Source organism: Anser anser (assembly GCF_964211835.1).
Source record: "Anser anser genome assembly, chromosome: 5".
NCBI lineage: Eukaryota > Metazoa > Chordata > Aves > Anseriformes > Anatidae > Anser > Anser anser.
The window spans coordinates 17,962,233-17,981,683 of record NC_139725.1 but is presented as its reverse complement, the minus strand read 5'-3'; the positions used below and the strand labels follow the sequence as shown (position 1 = coordinate 17,981,683).

Sequence of the window (19,451 nt, the reverse complement as noted above, 5' to 3'; positions counted from 1 at the left end):
AAGTATTGTATGCCCCCCCCCCCCCCCCCCCCCGTTGGCCTGAGGGACTTGACAACAAAACACAGACTGAAAATACAAGTGACAGTAGCTTCTCACAATTGTGGAATATCAGAGAGATATATAATCCACAACAGATTGTTCAAATCAGCCTTACTCAATCACTCGAACACTTCTTTGTTATGTACTCTCATCAGAGAAATGCTTGGCAGTGTTCACATGTAAATCATCATCAGCTTTTTGGATCACCTCTTTTAATGTAGAATCAGTTCAAACTTTTCAGAATTACGAGGCTTCGCTAGAACGCTTTTCAGAAATACAATGCACCGCTGAAGACTCAGGCAGATGGCTTGGCTGAGACAGTTTGCCATTTGAAAATTGTCTCCCGTCAGATTTTATTTAAAAAAAAAAAAAAGCCAGCAAATCATTTCCAGATTATATTACACCAAAAAAAAAAAAAAAGGCATCAGCTAGAGGAAGATACAGGGTCATGAAACAAACTGCCTTATTCACTGATCGCTTCCCCAGGGTTATACACTTCCTAGGTTATTTAATTTCTAAATGGGATTAATTAGTAGCTCCAGTCTGATTCTTGACAGATACATCACCACTGCATCCAGCAACGTCTGATACTACCATGCAGACCTCACCTTACTCCTGCTCATAGTTCCGCTCTTCCATGCAGCTGACAGGGCACTACATACACAACTAAGGCAAGCAGAAATTGGTTCTTACAGCCAAAGAAGAGCTATGGTTGGAAAGAGCCTGGAGAACGATCCAGCCTCTCATATAGTTCCCTTCAGTCAGAATTAAAAACACAGATGGCTCTGTGAGAAGAAGATTTAGTTCAGGTTTTTGCCACAAAAAAAAGTTTGCTAAGATCCTATTCTGTCAATCCAGAATGTGCTACTAGCATGACACTCAGTGTTATTGTTATTTTTTAGTTAAGGAACATCTTCTCTACAAAGATTAAATTAAAAACTGATGGAGAAGTGAATCTCTCCCATCATCTGTCAAGGCAGCTTAAGTTGAAGAGTTGTACACTAATCTTTAGGCGTATCAGAAGCGTTACAAACATTACAGTTCATTACCTGTAGGTTATTGTGTTTAATGTCTCAATCACAGATAAGAAAACCGTTGTCCAAAGCAAGTCACCCCAGTACTCCCTGTTTCAACCTACAGTTCAAAGAAAATGCATTCATAATTCTGACTCTATGATCTATCCAGATGCCTTACTTGGGATTCAATTCAGCCAAACTCAGCTATTATCATCAATCCTGCTTTATTTTAGCAGGCCAAAATTTAAACTACAGCTGTAGCTATCTGAAATAGCAGACCATCAGGGCTGTGTTCCAGAACTCTCTTTTTCCTCTACTGTAAATGCCAACAAAGTGGTCACACAGAATTAAGAGTAACTGTGACACTGACTGTTCAGGGTTGTAAGAAGGCAATAGTGGAATTAGGCTAGGTTCATGCCGATCAGAGGTCAGAGACATACAGCCTGCTAAAGAGAAATGTCATGTCACTCACGGAATATAACAACTCAGACAAATTTGGAAGACTATGTAGAATAAACAACGTAATAAACTTTCTTTTGCAAACGAGGTCCTGTATCTCCTTTCATGATCTGTTTGGACTCCGGATAAATTCACGTTGACCAGTCTTTTCAAAACACCAATAATAAAATTTCACTATCCACTTTTTGTGCAGAAAGCTGCACACAAAGAATTCATCAACACCTCTGAATACTAAATGATGAAAAGTGGATTAAACATTGTTTTCCTTTGAAGTGTCTACTCTTACCTTCATCTGGCAACTACTTCAAATCTTTACTCATAATCAAGTTTCACATAGAGGCTGTAACATCCTTGTTTTATTGGCAGACATTACACACTATTCTCCTACTAACTGATTTTCCTGTGTTCTTTTTTCCAAGAATATGAAATTGCCATTAAAAAAGTAGTTTCAGATGAAAAGCTCTTTTCTTCTCCTTTAGCGATTTATAATGTAGAAGAAATGTTTCAGAATAATACCAAGTGACTACTCAGACCCCAACATTGTCAGAATTGTACCAGAAACATTAAACAAGCTCTAAAACGGTCACATTGTATATTATTATAACATCCTTCCCTTCTCTTCAAAACAGCATTTCTCCAAGGCAGGCCTGAGACACAGGAGAACTTAGCAGCCAAAACATTTTCCTGACCCAGTGTCCACTTTGTGAAAATATACTGAAGTGTGTATTACTGACCCAGACTCCAGCACGAAACACTCGTATATTTCCATCTGAAGCTATGTAGGGAGCTTTAATCCAACCTCTTTTTTTTTTTTTTTTAAAAAACAAATTGAAGTGTTAGGTCCACAGCCTCAAATTCATGCTAAATTGCTTCTCAAGTACACCATCATGAAATGCGACCTTACAATGTCACTTTAGGTACTAGAAAGCTTTTGTTCAAATGCAGTCTCTAATGATAGACAAGAGTACTGAAGAATTTATGAAGCAAGATTAATAAAATCACGTCAGTATCATGTATTAGAAACTACTCACACAGGAGAGTCTTGTTTGACTACTTCTACAACTACAGCTGTTGAACATAAGCATCATCCACTATCTCCTTTGGTTCCACTTTTATCTAACAAGATTAAAAGGTATGATTATGACCGGTAATTTTTGGAAAACTGGCCGTATGTTCCCAACTATCTTACATTGAAGACTGCTGTACTTTTAGGACGTTAAGGAGTTTTCTTTCTCTTCCCTCCACATGTACTGCACATACAGAAGAACTATCTGATAATATAAATAAAACCAACATCGTCTACTGAATCTTGCCTCATACAGTTGTTCATGCTAAGCATGCAGCATGACAAACTGATCAGGAGAAATGAGATTTGCTATGTATTTGAAATGCTGCTACATGGCTAAAAAGTTTTTTAAAAAAATGAGATTCGCATAAGAACAATACTTAAGTTAGACCCTGGACACTTCGGAGACACAGTGATGCTCTGTGCTACTCCTCATCTATGTTGTCCCGCGCTTCGTGGCCAGGAGGGCTCCGAGCTTCCTCCATCATGTGCTCCGCACTTGGTGTGGCCAAAGGCCTGACCGCAGCTCCATGCAGGCAGTCTCTGGCAGCACTCATGTAAAAGCTTTTTGCTGCACACTGCAGCAGCTCACAGCATCAAGGAGGAGGACTAGATTTGTATAAATGCTAGATGAGGAAACCTGGGCTGCTTGGGGACTCAGTAGCAAGACAGACAGCATTAGAGAGTGATTCAGCTCTGCTAACCTAACACCTCCTGTGCCCCCGTCTCTTCACAAACCACATGTGGGGGGCTGCTCTTTTGTCTGATGTGCAGAGACAAAACTCTGTGTGGTTACTTCGCATATGTTGGGGGCCTGATTCTCCACTGCTTTACACTTTCAGGCCAACGTGGCCAATTAAGTGCGGCTTGAATCAGGCCCCTCATGTAAATGGATCATTTGAAATTATACACATTACTTTACATGGAAAAAATTCAAGCTTTCAAAAATAAGCATATAAAACATAAAAAGACATTTAAAGTACGCACGCGCGCACACACACAAGCCAGTTTTACTTTGCACTGCCTGTTCAGTAGAACAGATAGCCTGTTCTCTGACTCTCTTAACTGCAAACCTTATACTGGCTGTGTATATTTTGGACCCTTTCCCATCCTACCATGATTTCCTGTCTGAGTCTGCAGCCCATGGCAACAGCAGAAAATTGGAGTACAGGCTTTGCAGATGGTGGTAGGCCAAATGCCCTGTGCCAATTTAGTATCTTCTTCCATAACATGTGTTATCTAAGTCTTGGCTATAGGGAAGGGTTACCTTCCGGCTAATAAATTATATTTATTTTGATTTATAAATTCTGCTTGCTTTAGGGAAGTTCTGGTCTCTTGCAGTGCACATAAAAAAAAGAAAAACAAAAAAATGCCACAATCACACAGCCTTATGTATACATCATCATACTATAAAAGGAAAATGATATTCTGAACTGCTGTCAAGGAATAATAAAATCCTTGGTTTTATGGCTCCATTCTAGCAGGTGACAGGTCACTGGGACTGTTTAAAACCAAAGCATAGTAGTACCCTCCCCAGATTTACTGACGTGCAGCACACACACCATCCCGCAGAATAACCTGTGATGAGAACTGCAATTCCACGTCGGCAACAGAACTATGAGAGCCAAGATTATATGCACAGGGAAAAGGTGCCAGAAACAACTCCAGAGTTGCTTTCCATCAGGAAATCCAGCGTTAACATGAATCTTCCTTGAGTGGCTTTCATAAAAGACTGCATCAGGCATTGCCTTGCCCTGACAGAACGGGTTGCAGGGGGGCATGGAAAACCACACACGCTTTTCAAGGCGTAGTATTAAACAAGCACACACCACTGCAGTCACCTGCTCACTGGTGCATCCACAGAACTACTTCAGCATACAGATGCTTTAAATCCCACTGGCCCCTGGCATGGAATGAAGTATTACCTATGACGACCATCAAAGCTACTCTCACTTTGAGGTGTAAAGCCCTGCAGTTTTCACTAAAACAAAACTACCTCAGACAGACACGTGGCCTGAATCCAAGTCATTTCAGCGGAAGATCCCAGGCAAACACCTAGGAAAGAATCCACTCTTTTGTGATGCACAAAATCATACCTTAGCTATTGTAATAAATCACAGACTAAAATCACTGGGCCACTTCCACATTCCATAATGAAAGTCTCTGGTTTCACAGCACTGGTAAACAAACACAGTACTGTGATTCAGCCTTTACACTGCATCCTTCCATCAATCCTCTTACCCACAACTCTTACCCATTTCCTTGACATCTTGCCTTTCTCTTCTTCTACTTATGCCACAATAGGTAGAACCATTATTCAGAAGCAAGTCATTCACAAAACTGCCTTCTGGGAGAAAATGCAAGGTCCTCAGCATCTTTCCAAATGTATGTTTTTCCTCAGTAGAAGTTAGACTTATTTTTTCAAAAAGACAGAGAGATAAACAACTTGTAAAGAAGAATAAAGAGTAGATGCTCCAGAACTTCCACGATGCAGCACAGTGCTCAGCACTGCCGAGCTCGACACCCTTCACGTCCACATTACTCTCTCTCAGCTGACCTGTGGAAGCTCAGAGGAACACAGCATTTTCAGCTTCCCAACATCCCCATCAGTAACTGCACTGAGCAAGCACAGAACAGCAACCAAATCAATCGTCCTTCCTTTTTCCTTCTACTCATGCACTTACAGCCCAGGAAACAAACAGCTCACTTTGTCATAATGTGGTTATAGCCAAAAGTGTGACTATGCACACTGACAAGAGATTTAGGAGAGTATGTTTGGAGTCCTGTTTTTGAGTCAGTTGTGCAATGAACAAGGTAACTATGTCTGTGTCAAATGTTCAGACTGGAAATTCTCTGCATTTTCTACACAGTGAAAGTCATAGCAAGATCAAATAGATAAACCTAAATTAACAATCGAATGTGAATTTATGGGGCTTTAAGAGAAATCCAGCTGTTTTTTCTGAACATCTCAATTCATTATCACGAGTAACACAAATTTGATTTATCCCGTATTGAATATTCACTACTGAAGTCAAAAGAAGCATGAAACTTCTTGATGAATAACACATTTTAAAGTTTTTTTTCCTTATTGCAGATGTACTGCTACTGCCTCAAGAGAAGAAAAACCCCAATAATAATGGGGGAAAACGAGTAGTATTTGTTATTCTAGATACTGATCAAAGACTCATTAAAGCTAACCAAAACAATTCCTTTCCCTCCTGCAAGATTAAACTTGAAGGTAAGCAGCATTTCTCATAGAGATGCTGAGCTTGCTTTCAGTAGCAGTTCATTGTGAGCAATTCTGACAATTTTCCTACTTGCTGATCCTACTTTCACCACTCTCAAGTATATCAGTTCAGACAAAACTGATAAAGCAATACTCACTAAAGCCAAAGTTTCCACATGTACTGTCAGAGCATAAGAGAACTTTGCATAACATTTCTTGAAAAAATAAAATCCATAAACACATAGACGAGCTTTAGATGTCTTCATATATTGACAGTAGAAGGAAATAGTTTATTAAAAACAACTAATAAAAATATGTGTCAGTTGCTTACTATTATAGCTTTCCATCTTCTTCCCCCCATGCTAAACTGAACAATCACTTTAGTGAAAGTATCCAAAACCACCTTATCAATTTGAAATAAAAACATAAAAGTATTAGAATGCATACTAAGAGCAGAGCAAAACTGTATCCGTTCAACTCTGGAGAGATTTTTATGATCCTTACGCTGACAGCTTTGTTTAGTCTAAGCTGAGCACAAAAATGGTGTGTGTGTATGTGTGGAAAAGAAAAAAGGGGAAAGATAACATTCAAAACTAAAAAGCCGAAATTTTGTATGCAATTAACCAGACGTTATATCCACCCCCAAAAAGGAAATACATTTTGTTACATAGCATCTCTTGTATTATTACAACATAAACACACATCCTTAATGTTTTGCTTAGACCTGGGGTATTGCATGTGGTAACACATGTATTACTCACACAATTTTCCGAAATCTGGAGTAACTATGGCAGCAATACACCATACAGGCTTCCGCATAGTATCAAGAGAAAGTTACTTAGACTGGAATAACATTTTGAGAAAACATTAAGGAGTTCCAAATTGATTTCAGTGAAAGTCAGGCTCACGTGTAACAAAAAGACACCTCTAAAGACAGCACTCCAATGTGATGGCACACAGGCGGGTGCTCTCTGCCTGCCTGTGTGCATACATAGGCAGAAACACCACACCTCCTCACAAGCCTCAGAAGCGTGCCACTTCCCAACACCACCTCCTCGCCCAGCAGGGATGGCTGAGACAGGCACTATTTCAAGTGGAAGAGAGAGGTCAATAAATGCTGCAGGACTGTCAGCAGATCATGCAAGTGGAATCAAGGTTAAAGATGAGTGACCTGTTCAAAAGCAACTAGAAAACTTATTTTGCTTTAATCTACTAGTTTTGACATCAGTCTGAACTGCATGGCATATTGGATAGTCATCTAACTAAAACAAACAAGAAATCAATTTATAATAAATTCTATTAGAACAACAACAAAAAGCAAAATAGTTTGAAGAAAGAATGAGAGACAAAACTGGCCACCTTCCCTGCTTTAGCAGTTTCACAATATTCAGTTCTTGGCTGTCAGCTGAAAGAGTAATGTGCTTTATTCAACAACAATAAAATGTAAATATTAGAAGAAAATCTATTCACTGTCATCTTGGACTTGAACAGAAAAAAAAAGAAAAATCCACACACAAAAAAAAGAGCTTATAGAGGGCCAAGAAAATAATAATTAAGTCTCTCTATGTTTAGTTTTTTAATGTAGAATAAGTTCCAGCATAAACACACAGTCATATTTTCTTCTTTATTCTTCAAGACCCAGTCAACAGTCTGCAGATTGGGCTAGAAATGAAAGTAACACAAGTATCCAACATGGGCTGCAGTATTATAAACACTGAAGAAAGGGACAAGCAGATTATGTCTTCCATAGTGTTCCTTCCCTCTCATCCCTGAAATATCATAAACAACATTTACTTTGATCTTACATAACCCCCTAGCAAACCCACCAGTTGTTATAAGTCTACATACATGAAATGAAAAGCTGGTCTAAAATGTTTAGTTGTCCTTACTTTCTAGCCCATTATTATATCACAGACACTCTTAATCATCTCAAGCATTTTGGTAGCACTACAGGAGACCTACAGCAATGACTTAAGCAAAAACATGGAAAAAACGGGGAAAATTTGCTTATGTCAAGAATTTTCATTTTTTTGGACAGGAGAGACAAATGCAGTCTCCTGACAGGCTGTGACACTACAATGTTACAAAAGGTATCCCTTCAAAACATCTCTAGCCACCCCCTAAAACAAACAAACCACCACCACCAACAGGGCTTAGCCATCAATTTCACTTTCACGACCACCCCCCCACCCCCCACAAAGCTTGGCAAATAGCTGATTTGTTACTTGCGCATCAGATGTGCAAAGAAGTTGAGCTACACATTCTCAGGGTAAGAAAGCATAGTTTGCAGAAGCGAAAACCTGCCATGAAATCTCTGACTAACGTACACTGACCCAAGATGATTCAGCTGCTTTCCTTTTTACTGTCCCTATCATTCCACAACCTGACAGGTCTTTATACAAATGAATGAAAAATCTTGCCGCATTCTCCAGAAACCGGTGTTTCACTCAATTCAGACATGAAGCAGGTTAAGTAAGCTGGTGAACATCAAACAAGTTTTAAGAAATGGTTTAGGTGTACTATTAGGACAACCAGAACAAGATGGACAAGCACTCAGGCTTACAACTAATCTATGAGTTGTCTGGGTTAAATGCATACACAGAACACCAGACAGTATTCGTTTACTCAATGGCAAGTTAAATACATTCACAACAATCCACATGACCTGATGTAATTATTCTTGTGGGCCACAGCCCACAACCTGGGCTTTGCTGAGCATCCACTTCAGAGAAACGTTTCATGTTAAAACCGTAACAATGACCAACCCAAACAAGTGCCTCCTAGAGGACCACCAGAAAAGCCATCAGCCAGACTATAGTTCATGAAATCACATAATTAAATAATAGGTTTCAAGCAAATGAGGAAGGAAGTTTACAATTCTGAGGCACTTTCATCTGCAAGTAACATATAAGCAAGGAGCTTTTAATAGACAAGGACTTAATAGCTCACAGTTCCACTTAACTTGTATTTAAAGGACTGATCCTTAGTTTCCAGTCCTAAAGACAACAGCAGTTACAGCACATCCTTCCCTCAGAAGCTACTTTCAAGCTACTAATTCCATCCCACGTATTCCATGCTCACAGAAGCTGCAACAACCACCCTAGCAGGCTGCAGCCAGGTATAACGCAGGCAGACACTTTAATTACATGGTGACATCCCTCAGCCCTGCCCTGCCTGTAGCTGGCCTGTCCCAGTGCTGGTCTCTCCTCGCTCCAGTTGCCAAACATACCAAACCATACCCGCTGAAGCCAAACACTTCGTGAGCACTCGAATGAGATCACAATCCCAGCTTTATTTGTGACCTAAGACAGAAGGCAAGTCTGGATGTGTCTGGGTGAAAGGAACAAACCTTACCTCTGTCTATCAGCATTTGTGTGTCTTTTCCTCTCTCTATTGGTGCTTTCTCTTGGTAAGGCCTGCACTACCAACAAGACTTCATTTAAGAGGCTTCTCTCACTCACAAATGCACTACTTAGTCCTTAAATTGACAGAGATGCTCCAAACAAGGTCTAGCAGTATTTTTTTTTTAAGCTCTTGTTCTCTAAGGGAAGGAATCAGAGTTCTGTTGAAATATTTGTCCCAATTTATAAATTAAGAAATTATGAAGTCACCATAGTACTGCTTTTAACGCTGTCTCAAGTTTGCTTAGATTTAAGCAGATGCCGTGTTGGATATTTACATGTTCAAAACAACTTGGAAGTTAATCCCATTAAAACAGGAGCATCAGAAATGATTGCTTTGATTTCATCTATCACCCTGCGTTGTCTTGGCTCAGAGAGAGCAAATGAACATTTTCTTATGTGGACTACTTGTGGAGTTGACCTTACTACATGAGGTATTTTACCCTCAATGTCCAGAGGGTAAGATTGCAAAGCTGGAGACTCCCGAGCCTGTAACGATGAGAAGATGTTTATAAATAAATAACAACTACATAGATTGATTTGAAAAGCTTAGCATTTACTAAATGAGAGCTAAAATGTAAGCAAAAGAAAGAACTACTTTGACTTTGTTTCCAAACATTCAGGAGAATAAAGGTTGCTGAGGGATTTGCTGGACACAGTGTAGCTAGTGGATTCATTGTATTCAAAAACCTCTTTTTCCCTTTTAAATTCTGCTGGCACAACAGACAAATTGCTCAAGATAAACACCTGTTGATTTTATATTTTATATTAAGGACAACACAGCAACTCAGTGAACATTACTATTTCCTTTGGCCTTATTTTTCCATTTTCTTACATTGCAGTAAGATGAATTACTTTTAAAAATGAACTTAAAGTTCAACATTAAGATCTTGGGTTTAAGCTTCCAAGTGCAAACAAGCACTTCTGAGCTTCCTTTCTTTCTGAAGTTCCTTCAGTCCTAAGCACATGCCCCCCTGCAACCTGGTAATTGCATAAGCGAACATGACAATCCATTGTAGGCAGCTAGGCAAGTATTTTCAGAACTTTACTTTTTGCATTTCGTATAACTCAAGGCTTTGTGAACTTAAACATCTGCCTTTCAGTGTTGTATACCCATGCACTGCACGGGTAACGCCAGGTTAGCGAAAGGGACAGAAAAATGAAACAAATGAGGCGGGAAGCTCTAAATGGACGACCACCTAGACTAATTGAATCATACTAGGCACAGGAGCAGAAATAAGCTATTAGAACACAAAAGTGTTACAGCAACATTAATACCCAAACAAGGTTTTTCAGTGTAAAAAGATTGCTCACCTCAAGACCATTAATATGATTTATTTAAAACTCACTCTCTCCCCGTACTACAACTGAAATTAAGTTTGGTAAAACCCCAAACTAGGTAGGATTAAGATTTCTGAATAATATATATAACAACTATATGCTGGGTGAGTGCTTATCTCCTCAAGAAAGAGGAAGAAATTTGTAATGATAAGAGTCAATTAGAGAAGTTCACAGACAATCATCAACTCTCTCTGGATTAGCTGAGCTTAGGCTTCAGGTTGCATGAGAAATCATACTGCGTGTGTGTATATATATAAAATAAAAATAAAACAACAACAGCAAAACAAAAGATCATTCTAGTGGCATGGTTGAGGAAGCACAGCAGACTATACTGTGAGACTTTCTAGACAGGAGACAAAACAATTTAATTTAAATTATTCCAATTAACAGAAGATACGTAGATCAACTACACAATATTTTATGATTGAGAAAATGAGCACTCAAAGCTCATTCCTCATTTCTGCAGACAGAAAAATGCAAGAGCACACTAAATATTGCACAGGCATTCACTGCTAAACCTTGAGTTAAAGCAGTTTGGTTTTTCATCTGAAATGAAAAACCAAAACCCTGTTGTAACTTCAGGTTTCACATACCAAGGGAAAAAAAAAAAAATCAGTCTTAGTCTCAAAGGCAGTTCAAACTCCTGGCTTTCGCGGGAACACCGCAGGGAACAGACTTTTTTCTCCAGAGGTTTCTTCTGCACAGACCTGGCTACCCAGTTTCACAGGGATATGCTGGCACCAACACTGATTCCACTTGAAATCTAAACATCTGCATTTGCTAGTAGTAGTTACACACTGAGGGAGTTTCAACACTTGGTCTTCAACCAACTGAATTGAAAGGACCCAAATTTTATTGCCAAGGTGTAGTATCAGCAATTTGAAGGATTAATTTGAGGCATCATTACTACCTTGTCTGTTTCACTAAATGAAAAATACATACATGTATATAAACCCACTATAAAGAAAGAAATAACAGGCATTTTAGCTCTACTTGATCTCCCCCTCAACATAAGCAAGATGTGTATCTGCAGATGTTTGTATTTTTAATTGTGCATCCAGTGGTTTGCATTTGTAGGAGATGAAAGCATGCATATACAAGTACCAACAGTCAGGCTTAGAGAATTTGTCCCTGTGGGTTTGTGGATCCAAACCCAGGCTCTTGAATGTGCAGGAGTAGAAGCACACGAGGTATGCTGGAGGTACATTTGTACAGAGGCGAATGACACTGCAATTCAAATAAGATCGTAGCTACAACCAGCTCATCTGCACAGAAACACACACATAGGTCTCTCATGTTCCTGCCCAGGGACCCCAGTGAGCAACATGCACGAGGCGAGCAGAGCGCAGCGCACTCAGCCAGACCCAGTAAGCAAAAGCGAGACAGCGGGGCCAGCGCATTAGACGTGCTACATGCAGGCTAAAGAGTGAGCAACCATTTCAGAATTGTAGAACCAGCTAGGTTGGAAAAGACCTTCAAGATCACCAAGTCCAACCATCAGCCCCACCTACCAAGACCCATCACTAAACCATGTCCCTTAGTGCCACCTCCACACGTCTCAAATACCTCCAGGGATGGGGACTCCACCACTTCCCTGGGCAGCCCGTTCCAATGTTTGATCATCCTCTCTGTGAAGAAATTTTTCCTAATATCCCATCTAAACCACCCCAGCATAACTTGAGACTGTTTCCTCTCATCCTATCACTTGTCACCTTTTCTCTAGGCTTCTAGATTTTCAGCTGCTGTGCTGGCAGGTCTGCCAGATGGCCAGAAACCTAAAGGACACTTTCCTGTCTGTACCAGAGGAGGGATTGAAGGCTTTTTATCCCCCCTGCACCTGAGCTCACCTCCATGCAATCAGGGGGGCTACAGGAGAGGATTCCAGTCCAAAGCCATTTAATTTATTCATGGTAGCATGGGCAGGAAAGGTCCCCAGCCCACTGGAAGCTTTCATCCAGCGCACCGTTAACAGAAAATTGCTTAGCCTGCCAGTAGGTGCAAATGAGTTCCTGTCCCCAATCTACTAAGCACGCTGAGCGGGTATTAGGGGAGGCCAGAGCAGAGATTAGACACAGCTGTGTGATTCACAGCTATAACCAAGCAGCTTCAAACCACTGCTTAAGATGTATGCGTTTCTGTTGGACCCTGATATGACACAGAAGAGGTGATTTTTTAAACGATTAGCACACAACCTGAGGTACAGCTGTAGTAACCTTGTATTTCTACTCAGCTTAGCTTATTGATTGCATTTGCAGCTCTCCACCCCCAAAATGCACCTTCCCAACATGCAGTTTTTCTGAGTAATTGTGAAGCTGATACCTTATTAAAATTGATGAGGCTCTTTATGAGCACATCACTTTGTTCAGTTCAGATAACAAAAGGGACGTTTATTGAAAAGTCAATGATTTATTTATTTTTTCAGTGCTGGATTTTGGAACAGTACCATGAGTACACTGAAATAAAAATTATTTCAGACCAGTTAGATCACTCTAAGAAGTAATTGTTAAGAATGGCATAACCCCCACCCACCCCCAAAGTTGAAATCAGCTATAATTTTTAAGATATACTAGTGCAGTGAGAAATATAAAAGAAAATCATGTTAGTCAGATACTAAGCCCAAAGTCAACCCCCACACTTGATACTTGGTAGACTGTTCCATGGTGTTCAGTATCACAGAGAGTAGAGGACTCGTCCCTGGACTAATTCTAACATGTCCAAATCAGTTTTTTTTCCTGTGAAGAAAGGTTATGCATTTTCCCTCCTCTGCTCCTTTCTAAGAAAAATGTCTCAAGACACATGTAGAGCTTATTTCAGACTCAGTTTCTACTGCTCATTGGCTGAGCAATCAACAGGCTAATTTGTTGATTAGTTCATCCACAGAGACTTACAAGTGTTTCAGCTAAGAGGTATGTGAAGAAACAGCATTATTGAGTTAAATCCCCCCCCTTTTTTTTTCCAAGCAACATCTGTCAACACTTATATCCACAGAACATCGGGATGTGCTGATGCATTAAATAGCACAGCAGGTGTATTTGCTGTCACAGTAGTGTTCGGCAATAACCAGAGAGTTCAGTACAACTTAAGTGCTGTAGTTAATAGGGCAGTAATACCAAAACGCACTTGAAGTGTTGACAGTTCAGGTTCTAATGAACCGTGCATCAGTCAAATACAGGAACATCAAGTCGAAGAATCACATTTCCAAGGTAAGTTCATATTTCTCATCTCGCAACAAACGTTTTAAATGAGTAAACTCTGATATTCCAAATTAGAACATGTCAAAATCCCTGGGAAACTACTGGTTGCATTCTCTACTTCTGCTTTACCAAGGCATGTCATACATCCCCACCTAATTTAAAATAGAAAATAAAATATGTACTCCAAGTTACATGGCTTTTTTTTTTTAATGTTCTAGTTGATATGTTGTTCAGTAGCTGCTTATCATTTTTGTTGCTTTTAAAGATGTTTCATTTTCTTTTCAACTTCTATTGCATTATTTTTGCAACATGTCACCCAGACTCTGTCTGAAAAGACTTAGTCCTTGGAGGTACCCATATACCCAGAGAGCCTTGCAGACCTCCTTATGGCCAAAAGCTCAGATAGCATTCCTCCTTCCAAGGCAGAGATCGAGTCTCAGGCACGAAGTCAAAACTCATATCAACAGCAGAAGGTACCTCAGAGGCGCTACAAATAGTTGATTAAAGAACAGCTTCACAGAAAGGGTAAAATACATAAACAAACCACAGATTATTTATCTAAAAATAAAAATAAAATCCCCCTTAAGCATTTACAGAGTTTTAAGCTTTACTCTTGACACACCAGGTGTTAATTAGAACATGTTTGTTATAATAAATATTAAGCTTTCAGCCTCCAAAGTCACTAAGAATAGTGACTGGACTACTTTATTTGATGGGAGATTAATCACAGAAGGAATCCAGGTCTAAATCTCAGTCTCTTGGGAATTTACAAAGATTTATCTATTTACTTACTGTTTCTTAGACTCCAAGGAAGCATGCTACCCTGATCTAATAATGAAAATTGTATTTGATAGATCTTAATGCCAGAAAGGTCCATTATGATAATCCAGCACAATCTTCTGCGCAGTACACTGCCAAGGATTTCATCCAGAGACTGCAATGCTTGACCGGAGTTGAAACTTAACCTCTAAGAGCTTTTTATCTCTAGCATCAAATTCAGTACTATAAAACAAAACCCAATAAACACGCGCCAAGTTCAGAATTTACAAGTACTCCACTAAAGTGTTCTTACTATAAAAAGAAACAAAGATGACAGTAAAGCAATAAAGACTGTTCCTTTTACTGGAACAAAACCAGTTATTTTACCACTAGACCTAACTCAGATTTAAATTAATGTGAAGGACAAAATCATTTGAGAGCACTGTGGAGAACGTGAATACTACTAATTTACAATTCCTATGGGAAGAAAGAATAAAGTTTTTTCAAGCTTTTTGAGCCCATATTGTGGTCTTACAATCGCAAGGAAAGCCATTTAGAAGATTCACTGACTTGTGTCAGGTAAAGTAGTAGTGACAGACTGTCACAGGAAATCATAGTATACCTTCATGTGCACTTTATTCGATTTTCAGACTTTAAAAAATGCACTCAATTATTGACAGAATTGATCTGAAAGACAGGAACAATAAAAGAGGCAACAGAAGCCAACCCCTTCTATGGCCAATGACTGCTTGGTATTACACCACACAAGCGTTATCATAACTGACCATTTGGTGTTTTGAATATTTATAAGCATTTCCCTGCACAGTCACTCGTGTTTCCATTGAGCAACAGCTTCCATTCATTCATTGCACTTTTTCCAAGAAAGATCTCTTAATAAAAAAAATAATAATAATAAAATCTGCAGCTCTGTGAGGGACTGACTCTTCCTCTCCATTTTACACACAGAAACTGTGTGGCAGAAGCACTAAGCAGCCAACAGCTTGAGTGCATGCTTCAATTTATAGAGCCACAATATTTTACTCCAGCTTCCATGGATGAGGAACGAGAGAGGGAACAGAGTCCTACTTTTGCACCTGGTGACAAATAGTCCCATGATACACAAAGGATTATGACAAGTGTATTGGCAGAAGGTGTTCCTTTATAGTCTTGCATCAAAGAGTTTGTAGTTCAAAAAGTAGATCTCTGGGTTTGACTTCTGCTGTTACATCTTGTACCAGCACCAAGAGCCCATCGCAGGCTCTTTGCATTTATTTCACATACATTTGGTAATATCATCAAGGGGACAGAGTGCAGGCAGAGCACATAAGAGAGGGTTTACGAGCAGCCATCCTCTTACGCAGTAACCAATGAACCAGGCTGACTCACTGCGGAGACACTGCAGCACTGAGGAGAGTCGCTGCACCTACCCGCTAGCGATGGGAACTGCTGCGGGATTGTCCGGACGGGAGGAACAGCAGGAAGTCAATGCAACTGGCAAGCAGAAGTCAAGGGAGTCAACCCTCGTCTGATTAAGTGTTTCATTAGCAGCATTCACCGAAGGTATCATTCCTGCTTAGAGAAACCCTGCTCCTTTACCTGTCTCTCACTGTGAGATCATCTTTTGAAGAGGACACTTGGTTTTGCACACAGTTAAGCCAGGAAGGTACTCTGCACGGGACACCTGATTCTAGCTCCAAGGCCAGCAAAAGCCATGAAACTGTGGGGTACACAGGGTAGTTTTCAGAAATCACATTCCTCTAAGTTTTCCAGGAAAAAAAAAAAAAGAAAAAAAAAGATACGGTGCTCCTCAGTGTGATGATGAAAAATAAACTGTGCAGCTTCTTAACAGAAACAGCAAGACTTCAGCATTTCAAATTGCTCCTCAGTCTCCTTGGAAGAGGCCAACATTCCTCTATCTGCTTATTTGCTTAACTGCTCAAAAAGTCTGCTTTCTAAACAAATTACAGAGGTAAGTATCTTAATACTATGTTATTCTCATTACTGAGGCACCATTCTACATGCTCACTTTGGCAGGCCAAGCGCAAGCTCTCATTTATTACACAAGTGTAATTACAACACAGGTTTCTGCTAAACTAGAAGGAAGTCTAAGTAACATGGAGTTTTAAGTTTTTGCTCAGAAACTCAATTTCACTACCGCAAAGGAAAAAAAGATCTCAATGTTGTTTTCCCTCTCCAGGCTGTATGTGGGAATAACATCTTCAAGAGGAAACTGCAAAATTGTCAGTATAACTTATTATGCACTGGTTGGAGGCCCAAGTAAATTTTGTTTAAAAACAATCACTCCGTTTTTCTGGAGAGTGGCTTGTAATGCACATTTCTTCTTCTGAGCACAGCGAAGTTGTTCACATGCCAGTTATAGAAGAAACACTCAAAACAGCAGCTGGTAGAAAGTCAGGAGACATCTGTTAAGTCAACAGGGCTTTGGTTTCCCATCACCTCGGCACCTTTTAGAAACTGATACACCTTAAGAGGAAAGCAGTATCATTCCTGTCTGGTGAAGACATCTGCTTTATGCACACACAAACCACTACCAAGACGCAATTCAGGTGAAAAGACAGACAAACAAACAGAAGAACCAAATCCATAAACACCAGCTACTTTACTACAAAGCTTGTTGGTGTGAAGAAGAGCAATCGTAAGGGCTGGATCTTACCATTAGCATTTTTCCCACAGATGAGATGTTCGTAGGGTTGCAGCACTCCCCAAAGTTCAGCATCATTGTTGATAACCATCTCCAGGATTTCAGCTGAGATCTCCCCTCCTCCGTCAGGGCTCTGACTTGCCAAAACCCTAGCCTTAATCTCTTCTACAAGGTTTTCCATGCAAGCGGTTAAAGAGATGGCCGCGTATTCGTGAATCCTGACCGAGATCCTAGTGTCCACCATCCACCTGAAGAACCTCCCCACGGAGAGGGTGAGGCCGCATCTAGCCGATTTGCCCTTCCTCAGTCCATCTCCAGCACTCATGCTGTAGAGGGAGAGAGCCTTGACCGTGGCCAGGACACAGCTTTCCGACAGCGACCAGCTCTGGATGAGCTTGATGGCACTCTGCACCTCGAACCTGGTGCACTTGGAGTGCATCACGCTGAGGCGCTGAGCTTCCCGGGCGATGCGGATCAGGGCGCGCCTCAGTAACTGGGAGAGCCGCCTGACAGCTTCCTGAGAAAAGGGCCTGCTCTTTCCATCTCCCTTTGCTTTTCGGAGTATTTTTCCGATGTCTTCATCGGTCCAGGGGTACTCCTCTAGATCCGGCAGCTTAGGACACTTGGAAAAGATATCTGCAACCTCCGGGTCCTCCGGCAGAACCGTGTTCACTGTATCCCAGCTGTTATTCCTACTGTTCATGGAGCCCGAGTAGTACCACCAGTTGCCTCGGTGCTGAGAAGAGGTGAAGGCTTGGGAGTTGGACTTGGACGAGGAGAGACTAAGGGACCTGCAGGAATCCCCTGCCCCATAACCAGAGTCCAGAGTCAGATCCTCCAGGGTCTTCAGAGTAGAGCTGTATATCCCAGCCATAGGAAAGGCGGGCGAGCCAACCGCCGGCAGCGCGACAAGGTGAGGCTGGAGCAGATCCCTAGCGAGCCGGAGCCGCCTGCCCCCCGGGCGGCCGAGCAGCAGGGCGGGCGGGAGCGGTGCGGGCAGCTACCTCCATGCCGCGGGGGGGCCGCGCCCGGCCATCTTCTGCCCGCGGCGGCGGGGCGCGGGGCGCTCGGCGGGACACTCGCGGCGGCTCTGGCTCAACTTCTCCGCCGCCGCTCCGCCGGGCGCCCCGCCCCGCCCCGCCGCATGCAAATGAGCTGCGCCGAGACGCGCCAATCGGCGGCGCCGGTGGAGCGCGTCTCCGCCAGTCAAAGCCGAGCTGGGCGGCCGCTATGCAAATGAAGCCGGGCGGGCGGGGCGGCGAGGGGACGCGAGGACAGCGGCTGCGGGCTCGCCCCGCTCCCGCTGCGGGTCCCCGCGCCGTGGGGCGGCCCCAGGGGGCTGGAGGCGGCGCGCCGGGACCCGAGCGCTGCCTCGGGGCGGCGCCTGCACGGCCCCGGCCTGCGACCGCCCGCTGCCGGCGGACGCTGCTCGGCTCCCCGCGGAGCGGCTGCGCGGGGCGAGGGCGCCGCCAGCCGGCAGCGGGCAGCAGCCTCGCGGCACGGCTCGGGCAGGCGCTCCGCTCCCTGCCGGGCAGCTCGAATCGCGTCTTCTCGGGCACCCCCGGCCCTAAGGAGCCCGGGGCTACGTGCATTTAAAACTCTGAAATAAATATCTTACAGACACACTCGTGGAGCAGATGAAACAGCAATCCCTTCTCACAGCGAGAGGCGCTTTCACTTAATGCGAATTTGCAATAGATGAAGGAAAAAGATTGTATTTGCGTACACCTGGGTAAGCAAGCCGACCTCAAGCCCAATGCTTTTGTACATCAGAGGCAGCTGACCGACACTTTGAGCAGACGCTGCTGCTGACCACCTATTTGCGTCCCCAGTTAGCACTGGACTGGTCCGCAGACTTGGCTCCTGTTTAGGATACAAGAGATTTCCTAGCTTAAAATCTTAACACCTTACTTTGGTGGGATCTTGTTTTGAATCTTTGTACTGCAGTATATATGCTTAGTGTCAATAAAATACATCAGAACATCTATTACACATAAATGAAATTTTTGAAAACACTTAATCATTTTTGTTTTGTTTTTTTCCCCAAATCTGCTGGGTAAGCAGCTTCCATTCATGTTAGAAGCCAAAGTGCTTAAAAAGGCATATGAAATTCCAACCAGTTCATCCCCCAAACTGCTTTCTCCACATTGCATCTTCTTTTATCTTTCTTAGATCTAAGCCCAACTGTAAGTGAGCTCTGTTTATTCAGGGCTTCTCCCTAAAAAAATGTATCCACGTGAAGCATAAGTTGTCTAAAAAATGCCGTACATAATTCTCTACTTAAAGTA

General features: G+C 41.9%; 1 protein-coding gene across 1 annotated transcript in view; it reads right to left on the bottom strand.

Moving 5' to 3' along the window:
* The window catches only part of ABTB2 (ankyrin repeat and BTB domain containing 2), a 141,495-nt gene extending 123,053 nt beyond the window's left edge, over positions 1-18,442 (bottom strand). Inside the window, exon 1 of the mRNA XM_083838436.1 lies at positions 17,176-18,442. Coding sequence (XP_083694562.1) covers positions 17,176-18,037 — 862 coding nt within the window. The 5' untranslated portion in view covers positions 18,038-18,442. The remainder of the gene's footprint in view (positions 1-17,175) is intronic.
* Between the last annotated feature and the right edge of the window lie 1,009 nt (positions 18,443-19,451).